Consider the following 9,912-nt stretch of genomic DNA (forward strand, 5'->3'; position numbering starts at 1 on the left):
CCGAAATTGTATTTGGAAATACTATTACCTACATTTGCATTGTCGTGAAAATAGATTTATGATCTAATTTGGACTAAATTATTTGATATAAACAAATCTATATCTGAATACAATTTGAAATATTACTTTAAATAGTAAATGTTAAATCAAGCAAATAAAGTAAAATTTCAAATGTAATATGGATATTTAAGAAATAAAATAGTTTAAAAATTAAAAAAAAAAAATATACATATATAAATATTTGAAATATCTTGTCACAATAAAAATAGAACTGAAATGGAATGTAAATTAGAGTAAAGTATATAAAATTTGAAATATAAATGTCTTATAGAATACCAATATGAAAAATATAGTTTTTATTTCACTCTAGGATATTAGAAGTTTGAATTTAGGCTACAGCTTATTGTACTTTCAGGCAGTAGATTTCAAAAGTGTGTAAAAAAATATAAACATATCTTCAGGTTGTAAGGCTCTTAAAGGCTGCATACTTTACTTACTTCTGTTCCAAATTTTATTCAACTATAATAATTCTAAATACATTGTACCTTTAATTATCAGTTATCAGCCATGGTTTTATATTTAAAATAATTATTATAATAGAAACATAATCCATGTGGGCATATATAACAATTTATGTAATTACCTTTTGTGTATTATAAATAATATTATTGATAAATTTAAAAATATTGATTAAAATACCTGAATTTTTTAACAAATAGTTTAATCACAGTTGAGAATATTTGTATCTAGGATTATGATAGAAATCATTTTATTCATACTGTCATTATATTATAATAACATAACAATTGATCTAATAAAAACATTCAGTATAAAACATTACATGTTTTTGTCTTCTTTATAAATATATGCAGATTATAATAATTGCATTATTTTCTGTTATTTTTAAATATACTTAACAAGTAACTATGATTTATCTTAAACTATAGTTATATGGATATGACTAAAATTAGTACGATTTAATATAGTATAGTATAATATAATAGGATGCATGTAAAATTCTATTATTCTAAACTAAAAAAATTATATATATATATATAATATATGTCTTTCATTGACATAAAATATATAAAACAAAATAATTCTCACATTGCACACAATTTGATGTTAATTCACATTGCAACATACTGACATTTCAGTAAAAGAAAATAAAAGTCTCTCAGCACTGTAGTTATGATATGCAGAGGTAACAAAATTTCAATTTGCACTTTCACATGCATCAATCCAATCATTGTACACATCAAGAGGTTCAGAAAGTAAGTTTATTGTAGTTTGAAAATCTTCTAAACAGACTCTACAAGTAATTCTTGCCGTATTTCTTGACTTATCCCTGTAAATAAAAAAAAAAACGGTAAAATATACGATTTAAATGTCATAGAAATCAAGAGCAAATTTGTTATACCCACATTCTAACCTCACATGATTTTTCGTGATTACAAAACGGACAATTAAATTGCGTATCTAAAGGTTGAATAGCTTTTTTTTTACTTGGAGGCTTTCGTTTACTTTTCCTTCGTCCCATTACGCTTCAAGTATACGAAATTACGTGTATTTTGATTAAAAAATTTGCATTCAACATATAGTGGCCTGTACCAAGCTTTGGTACTGTTACGCATTTGCATGACGTAGGGTTTAGGTACATACAGCGGCGCGACGGGAAATTGCTGGAACTGGTTTTCTCACCATCGAAGCTGCGATTTGAGCGAGGGAGATTCAAACGAAATCGCGTATTGTAATGCGTAGTATTATTGTAGGAAATTCAACGCGAAGAATTCCAGGCGCAAACCGAGCATTTGTAGACCGTTGGCGATACTTTGTGCATACAATGTAGTTTTGACCGTTAGAGGTAGGCTGTATGCTTGTGGCGCGGATATGTGTGTGTGTGAGAATCGCTCGGTTGGCCATGTCGCCGGTTCTCGCTCGGAGGATCGGGAATATTCCATGGCACGCGCCGAAAACTTGGCAACCGGGGAAAGGAAGAAACAAACGCCGATCGGGACGACTGGATATATAAGACCGAGCCCGCGTGGCCGGGTCTCTCTCTCTCAGTCTATACGAGCTATCGTGTTGCGCTAGAGAACGTTTTCAATCGCTATTTAGAGATATCCAAAGAAAAGTACTGAATAAAGTTGTTAAAGTATTTTTACGTAATTGAGTTGTTTGATTTCCGCGCGCCTCGCCGAGCAGAGCGGTTCAGCGCTCCACGGGCACCGTCCCACGACCTTATTTCCCTAACTCACCAACCACGCGTTTCGCAACATATATTTTTGGTGACAGCGGTGGGATCAGTTTAAAGTAAATTGGAATTACACTCGGACCTAAGACAAACTTTGCCGGCTCGCGAGTGCGCGCTTCAAAACTTTGAATTTTGGTGAACCGTTTTATTGAACTTCTATAATACAAAGTGAACATCAGAATCAGTGCATCCGCTCTCCCTTGGGTTTTCGCACGGTTTCCCTAAGGGCACGGGTAAATACCGGAGACGGGTGATTTCGGCGGCCGTGCAAGCCACCACCGTTATCACATGCACCCTGTTCACGTCGCAGTTGAGCTTCCGCCTTATTCAGCACGGAGAGAAGACGAACGCCACCGAACGAGGTTCCTGTAAAGCAGAGAGACGAACATCGCCGACGACTGGAACGCCTGGAGGACATCACGGATCATCGCCGACGACTGGAACACCTGGAGGACATCACGGACCATCCCCCGACGACTGGAGCACCTGGAGGACATCGCGGACCATCGCCGGTTTCCAGCATCTTCGTCCGGGACGCAGACCGCCAGCCCAGCAGATCGACGACGAGTGGAGGGCCCCGTTGCAGGAGAACCGATCAGCGACGTTCCGGAACATTTCCGTCGTAATTGCGAGCGCACTGTAAGTGTAGTACTACGTTAGTAATAATCACTGCGCAGACTAGTAGCTAGATTTGTTTGTACTAGTCTGATATATTCGCCTCAATTAGATTTAGTTAGTCGGTGAAAATGCCGCCGTTTTTAAAGAAATACGTGAGGGCTAAAAGGAGCCGTAAGCAGCGTCTGAGTGGTGGTAGTGGGACATTTATGGAAGAGTTACTAAAATCTCCCCACATAGACCCCCCTACTTCCGAAACCGTGGTACCGCGAATTAACGAAACAAGTTTAGTCCCCGTACAGTCAATAATTCACGGGTCCAACGCGATAGACGGTCCCTTAAACATAATTAACAGCACGTTCGCGTCACCCCCTATATCGTGCGCCTCTCAAACTCTTTCCGTTAACCCGATCGCCACCCCTGTTCGATCTCCCGTCTCGACCCTGCCGCCGGAAATTCCGAGAACTCCGTCGCGCATGCCATATGATTTAGTCTCCGGCCTCATATCCTATTTTGATGGGAACCCGTCCCAAGTCGACCAATTCATCGCCCAGTGTAGATTGGCGGACTCGTTGGTTGGGATAGAGGAAAAACCGTACTTGCTCGCGTTAATTCAAAGTCGGATACAGCACCCAGGTTACCGCGGCTCAGTTAAATTCTTGATCGACACCGGCTTCCAATTGAACCTAATAGAACGGGAGGAATTAAAATCAGACCCATGGACTAATATTAACGTAATTTATGCAAAAGGAGGAAGAGAAAGTAAGCTAGTTTGAGCATAACAAGGAACACGGGAAAGAAATTTGACTAAGCTCTGATAAATATTTATATAATGTATCTTACCACGTGGAATTTGCGGTATCCATCGATCGTCGTCTTCCTCTCTGTTCGTTCGTACAGCCCCAGGGAAAAATGATAATTTATCAAACGAATCCGACGATCATCCTCTATGGAGAGGCTCGAACGGCACGATGAGAAACACGATACGGACGGAACTCGAAAGAGGAGATATACTCTGAAAAGTTGGCCGCCCCATGTCTCTCTTTATTACGAATATGAATAGTGATTGTGAGACCGCGCGTGTATCTGATCACCTGGTCCACGAATGTTTTCTTTCGAATTTATTTGTAGAATTTGCGAGAATAATAGACTATCAAGAATTAACGAAAATCGGATCGGGTAGTTCTATTGTAAACGTAGTTCTTCAATTTTGGAAAACGATGGTGGGACGTAAGGTATCAGCCGGTTACGCCTAGCGAGCGTTTTGCATCGAACCAATGGGAAGAGAGAGGCACTTTGGCGAGGCGCTAAAACCTTATCATTGATATCGTTTTTCCGAGGAAGCAAAACGTCGGACTGGCTCTTCAAGCAAAGGAATGTCGTTCCTGCAAAAGGAAATTGCATATTTAAGTCATAAAATTACTAGCAGGGCAGATGACGCGAAATCCGCGGAGAACGATAGATTCATTGCCTCTGTGTTCCTAGCGCGCAGGAAAACAGAGGGGAAAGTAAACGAGGTCACCGACGGCGTAGTAAAGATTTTCGATTCGGAAAAAGCATGCTCGGTAATAGATGTCGCGAGAGAATTTCCTGAAGGAACACCCCAGTCGAGTACCCCAGAGTCTCCTCAACTCGGTCTTTCGTTGGCTAACGGGTGTATAATCCGAACCCCAGGAACCCGCTTCGGGGGCCGTGAGAGGGAATCTGTACTCGACGTGCAACCTGTGTCGTCTCAGGGGAGAGGGGCGCCCCGTGTGAATGAGTATCCCATCCGGTCAGGTGGACCGGGTGGATGTTTGCAACTCGGTCAGGTGGACCGAGGTTTGCGTGAATCCTGGCGGGTGATGCCAGATGGAAGTGTGAATGAGTATCCCATCCGGTCAGGTGGACCGGGTGGATGTTTGCAACTCGGTCAGGTGGACCGAGGTTTGCGTGTATCCTGGCGGGTAATGCCAGATGGAAGTGTGAATGGGGATGACCAGGACCGCACAGGGAATCCAGTGGTGTGACCTCGGTAGAAAAATCGGTAGACCCAAACAAATTAAATTTTCCCCGTTCAGTATAGTATATTAAACTTACTTAGGAAAATCGTTAATGACCCGCAACACAACATTACCATACGCAGTAGGGAGACTATAATCCCACCAAGGTCGGACTGGTCACAGATTATTAAAGAGCACCATGAATCGGTAGTCGGAGATCACCGTGGCTCCTTTAAACTTCGCCAACTTATCCAAGAACGGTTTTACTGGCCCGGTGTGGCAAAGGAAATTGTAGAGTTCGTTGTTCGTGCCCCACCTGTCAAAGGAACAAGAATCATACTAGGCAAACAAAACAGCCAATGCGAATTATCGACACCCCTAAACGCGCATTTGAAAAGGTGCAAATAGATATAGTCGGGCCCCTACCCGTAACTAAAAGAGGTAATCAGTACCTACTTACCCTGCAAGATAACCTTACAAACTACTCAGACAACTGCTGCACAGAATCTAGAAAAGGCGAAACAGAAAAGTAAAAATTATTATGATCAAACACTTAGACCTTGTAAATTTGATTTAAACGACATGGTATACTTGCTTAAGGAGCCCAGAACCTCCAAATTCGATTGTACTTGGTTAGGCCCCTATAAGATAAACCGATTATTTAGCGATTTAACTGCCGAGATAGAGTTAACGAAAAATAGATTTAAGATAGTGCATACCAATAAATTAAAACTAGCGCATATAAGACCGGACTCTCCCTCCGCGGGAGATTAAATAAAGTAAATAACCTGTAATACTCGATGTAGTTACTCAATGTAATGTTTTGCGGATTCGGGCCTACGCTCTAATTTATGTCTCCGTATATAATGTATATCCCAACTGACTCTGTATAGCTTACTGCAAATCACCACACCGACTTTTGTTAACCATATAGTTTAATACATGTCGATACCGGAATATATTAAGTATTTCCCTGCGGATATTAAGTAATCTCGAAATCATAAAGCGCGTGATAAGTATGAGTATATTGTACGTGGTAAATATTGTTAACCGCCACCGACCTGGCTCAGGGTAATAATAATAATTGCTGACTTTTACTTAAAAGCTGTTTTATGAAAACACCTTTTTGTATAAGGGGGAAGGTGTTACGCATTTGCATGACGTAGGGTTTAGGTACATACAGCGGCGCGACGGGAAATTGCTGGAACTGGTTTTCTCACCATCGAAGCTGCGATTTGAGCGAGGGAGATTCAAACGAAATCGCGTATTGTAATGCGTAGTATTATTGTAGGAAATTCAACGCGAAGAATTCCAGGCGCAAACCGAGCATTTGTAGACCGTTGGCGATACTTTGTGCATACAATGTAGTTTTGACCGTTAGAGGTAGGCTGTATGCTTGTGGCGCGGATATGTGTGTGTGTGAGAATCGCTCGGTTGGCCATGTCGCCGGTTCTCGCTCGGAGGATCGGGAATATTCCATGGCACGCGCCGAAAACTTGGCAACCGGGGAAAGGAAGAAACAAACGCCGATCGGGACGACTGGATATATAAGACCGAGCCCGCGTGGCCGGGTCTCTCTCTCTCAGTCTATACGAGCTATCGTGTTGCGCTAGAGAACGTTTTCAATCGCTATTTAGAGATATCCAAAGAAAAGTACTGAATAAAGTTGTTAAAGTATTTTTACGTAATTGAGTTGTTTGATTTCCGCGCGCCTCGCCGAGCAGAGCGGTTCAGCGCTCCACGGGCACCGTCCCACGACCTTATTTCCCTAACTCACCGATCAGCGACGCGTTCCGCAACAGTACTATTTGTGTTTGTTGTGTGTGGTGTGTCGACAATCAGCCGGACACGAGAAAATACTGTAAAGAGTGTAAAGTTCATAAAAAAATTACTAGATTTACGCATACCTTTACACAAGAAATGCACACTTACATTAACGGCATATACATTAAATAAATAATTTGTAATTTACGATTGTTGCTTTTTAAAAATATTCGAAATACTGAAGTAGTTAATTTGTTTCTTAAGGTTGGCGATCAAACATGGTTTATGAACGATTAAATATATCAAAATCATATCAGTAACGTTTACAATGAACACGTGTAAACAATGCCCATTCATAAATTATTGAAAAATTGTTTTCGTAATTGTAGTTTAGAAAATACTTTAATACAAATTAATTAAATGATTTTTATATCGACCTTTTAATGCTATGAATGCTTTAAATGTGTATCCTTTAAAGAAGAAAATTTTTGATATTTATTTCTTTTAAAGAAGTTTTGCACGATTAGCCTTAATTTGAAACAGAAATTTATCCATACCTTTCCCATCTGCAAGGGAAGCAGAAATTGCTTATCAAGTGCTTCGAGTTGATAAGGAACCTTCAAGAAGCAGTGTTTCAAAAAACTTGACCTTAGATAATAATATTTTACAAGTGTACGTTTATATATATTCATCTCAATTTTTAATATTTAATTGTGTTTGTTTAATTGTATTATTGATGAATTGTATAATTGTATTAATTGTATTATTGAATTGTATTTTATAGATCCATTTCTGGAACAGAGGCACGAAAAGTCAGAGTGGCACTGACATCATTTTTTGATAGTGTAATTTTAGTAACAGAAACTATTCAACAATTTGGTCCACCTGCACCAACTTATAATTATTATTAAGTAAATATTCTTTATTGTCCTCCATTGTACATTCCTTTTAAAAAATAATTTAAATATTATATAAAATGGAGCATACGCCTGCTCCATACGGACCTAGATCTGTTTATGGATATGCTTTGTACATAGGTTCAAATATGCTCTTTTTTTTATTCTTAGTTTGGGCAATAGTACCAGATCAAATTTTAATTAATTTAGGATTAACCTATTGGCCTTCCAAGTATTGGGCAGTAGCGATTCCAATTTGGGCCTTAACTGCTCTTGCTACCTTTGCATTTATTATTTACCCAGCTATAAATTTATTAATGACACCCAATATAGATGATATTACAACTATTATGGATAACCATTCGCGTCCCAAAAAAGAAACTGTTTCAGGTGGAATACCTCCTGTCTTTGACATTCCAATAACTGAAGTTTGCAGAAAATTATATTTACCAAAAAAGAAATAAGAATAAATTGTGTTACAAACTTTAGTAGTTTAGTAGAACATTTTAATTAAAATACAATAATATAATAATCTGGTAAGTATACTATAACGTGAATTTTAATATTAAGTTACACGTTTACAAAGCAATGCAAAAATTTGTATACATTACATTAAGTATATTCAAATTTTTTTTCTTTAATATATTTTTTTATTCTAAATACAGTAATTAATTTATAACTGTTTTTAGCTATTCATATAAATACAAGATTAATGTATCCTTTGTGCATGTGTGGTACATTTTTATTTAGTCAGTAATTTTTTTATTATACTAATATGACTCCAGTTATGAATCTTGTTTGTTGCATAATTCGATATTATCAAACTCACTCTTGTATAGTTCAGAAGATTAAAACAAAATACGTAATTATCAGTAGTGCTTTTCACAGTGATACAATGCAAATATCTCATCTGAGAAATGAACCACGTGAAAAATCGATTAGCGATAGTGAACATAATAAGGTTACGAATTATTTCCGGTTCAAAAATGCTGGAGGCGATATTGTTAACTTGAAAAAATTACTAAAGAATACATTCGATGCAAAAATTAGGTTCTGTAGTTTTGAGCTCTCGCCGGTAAAAAATAATGATTTTTATCAGAGGTTCGTATACTATCATGCATTACATAATGCATTTTCTTTCTATAATACTTTGCCCTATTAGGTTTTTTACAGAAATGAATAATTATCACCCACTTTTTTATGCGCTAACATGGCATATGGAAAATACGACAAAAGATTGTCTATCTTTAAAGTTGATTAATAAATTTCCAAGTAATACAATTTTGCATCTAATTGTTGGTAACCTGACTCGCACCGAAGTACTAATTATTCTAAAAGAAATATTAAAATGTGGCGTGACCAATATTTTTGCATTAAAGGGAGGTAATAAAGCGTTTTTATAAAAATGTTTGAAAATCAAATTTTGTATTTGCAATAAAAATTATCGCTACTTTTTTAATTTAGAAGTTAGTTTTTAAATAACTATTGATTAAAAATTTAGATTGTTTTCCAATTAATTCGTAAAACTGGATTTTCAGATTCTACAATCGTAAATACTGACTTTCCACACGCCGTAGATTTAGTGCGTTTTATAAGAAGTGAATTTGGGGATATATTTTGTATATGTGTTGCTGGCTATCCTGAAATGCATCCAAATTCGTCGTCTAAGGAATTAGATTTGTTATACTTGAAAGAAAAAGTATTTACTTTACCTGAATTTTGTTTTCGATTTAAATATTTATAGTGGATATGTACATATGTTAACAATAATTTTGTTTAAAGATTGATGCTGGCGCTGATTTCATTATAACTCAAGTCATTTTTGATGCAAATGTTTTTATTAAGTTCGTAAATGATTGTAAAGAAATTGGAATCAATGTTCCGATTATTCCTGGTATTTTATCAATCCCTAATTATGCCTCTCTCGAAAAAATGTCAAAAATTTGTAATTTTAAAGTACCACAGAATATTTTAGATATTTTACAACCTATGAAAGACAATAACGATGAAGTACGTAACTATGGAATAAAACTAGTTACGAACATTATTAAAGATATCTTTGCAAGTGAAACTACTTATGGCTTTCATTTGTTCACATTAAACAGGTAAACATTTGGTTTTGTCAATTAATAAAGGTGTAATGTATAAAGCATATATTCATGTATTTTTTATTTGTAGGACTTTATTATCATCGGAAATATGTAACAAATTAAATATTTTCCAATAATTTTCCGAAAATAGAAAAAATGATTACGATGAAAGAAAAAATGGAAATTACAAGAGCTTGTATATTAAACTTGTGTAAATTCATGAAATAAACAATCGTATTACCCGCCAAATTAAAGAACTTTTACCAATCGTTAAAATTCCCTATAATGATGTTCTACTAAAACATAAAAAT

The 9,912-nt window shown here is 36.8% G+C and overlaps 3 protein-coding genes and 1 long non-coding RNA gene across 10 annotated transcripts; 2 read left to right on the forward strand and 2 right to left on the reverse strand.

Annotated features, from left to right (window-relative positions):
- Positions 1-613: 613 nt before the first annotated feature.
- On the reverse strand, positions 614-1,630 carry LOC143340278 (transcription elongation factor 1 homolog). The gene is made up of 2 exons (XM_076762032.1): positions 1,425-1,630; positions 614-1,348 (listed from the first exon to the last, which is right to left on the reverse strand). Exons 1-2 carry the CDS (start codon positions 1,538-1,540, stop codon positions 1,216-1,218), a joined length of 249 nt encoding a protein of 82 aa, XP_076618147.1. The 5' UTR covers positions 1,541-1,630; the 3' UTR covers positions 614-1,215.
- Positions 1,631-2,384: 754 nt separating this feature from the next.
- On the reverse strand, positions 2,385-6,029 carry LOC143352148 (uncharacterized). The gene is made up of 5 exons (XR_013081868.1): positions 5,571-6,029; positions 5,447-5,492; positions 5,312-5,358; positions 4,986-5,167; positions 2,385-2,891 (listed from the first exon to the last, which is right to left on the reverse strand). It is a non-coding gene; the product is annotated as an uncharacterized LOC143352148 (long non-coding RNA).
- Positions 6,030-6,641: 612 nt separating this feature from the next.
- Pig-p (phosphatidylinositol glycan anchor biosynthesis class P) lies at positions 6,642-8,040 on the forward strand. Of its 2 annotated transcripts, none has more exons than XM_076762309.1 (4): positions 6,642-6,721; positions 6,880-7,080; positions 7,159-7,287; positions 7,400-7,526. In XM_076762309.1, exons 2-4 carry the CDS (start codon positions 7,064-7,066, stop codon positions 7,524-7,526), a joined length of 273 nt encoding a protein of 90 aa, XP_076618424.1. In that variant the 5' UTR covers positions 6,642-6,721; positions 6,880-7,063. The 2 variants fall into 2 exon arrangements, with proteins under 2 accessions (XP_076618424.1, XP_076618425.1); XM_076762310.1 differs by adding an exon at positions 7,902-8,040 and having other exon boundaries at positions 6,677-7,080.
- LOC143340402 (methylenetetrahydrofolate reductase (NADPH)) lies at positions 7,592-9,840 on the forward strand. 6 transcript variants are annotated; one of them, XM_076762304.1, is made up of 6 exons: positions 7,928-8,047; positions 8,201-8,612; positions 8,674-8,894; positions 9,050-9,210; positions 9,294-9,616; positions 9,690-9,840. In XM_076762304.1, exons 2-6 carry the CDS (start codon positions 8,287-8,289, stop codon positions 9,736-9,738), a joined length of 1,080 nt encoding a protein of 359 aa, XP_076618419.1. In that variant the 5' UTR covers positions 7,928-8,047; positions 8,201-8,286; the 3' UTR covers positions 9,739-9,840. The 6 variants fall into 6 exon arrangements, 4 of the variants coding, with proteins under 4 accessions (XP_076618419.1, XP_076618421.1, XP_076618420.1 ...); XM_076762306.1 differs by having other exon boundaries at positions 7,936-8,047; positions 8,400-8,612; XM_076762305.1 differs by lacking the exon at positions 7,928-8,047 and having other exon boundaries at positions 8,102-8,612.
- The last annotated feature ends 72 nt before the right edge of the window (positions 9,841-9,912 follow it).

Source organism: Colletes latitarsis, chromosome 3, assembly GCF_051014445.1.
Source record: "Colletes latitarsis isolate SP2378_abdomen chromosome 3, iyColLati1, whole genome shotgun sequence".
Lineage (NCBI taxonomy): Eukaryota > Metazoa > Arthropoda > Insecta > Hymenoptera > Colletidae > Colletes > Colletes latitarsis.

Bases quoted from the DNA above. Each gene is read 5' to 3' on its own strand.
- LOC143340278 (XM_076762032.1), bottom strand. From the start codon at position 1,540: ATGGGACGAAGGAAAAGTAAACGAAAGCCTCCAAGTAAAAAAAAAGCT. The intron at 1,349-1,424 runs GTGGGTATAACA...TTTTATTTACAG, and splicing joins AAATCATGTGAGGTTAGAAT to GGATAAGTCAAGAAATACGG.
- LOC143340402 (XM_076762304.1), top strand. From the start codon at position 8,287: ATGACTCCAGTTATGAATCTTGTTTGTTGCATAATTCGATATTATCAA. The intron at 8,895-9,049 runs GTAATAAAGCGT...CTGGATTTTCAG, and splicing joins TATTTTTGCATTAAAGGGAG to ATTCTACAATCGTAAATACT. The intron at 9,211-9,293 runs GTATTTACTTTA...TTTTGTTTAAAG, and splicing joins TGTTATACTTGAAAGAAAAA to ATTGATGCTGGCGCTGATTT.
- Pig-p (XM_076762309.1), top strand. The intron at 7,288-7,399 runs GTACGTTTATAT...TGTATTTTATAG, and splicing joins GATAATAATATTTTACAAGT to ATCCATTTCTGGAACAGAGG.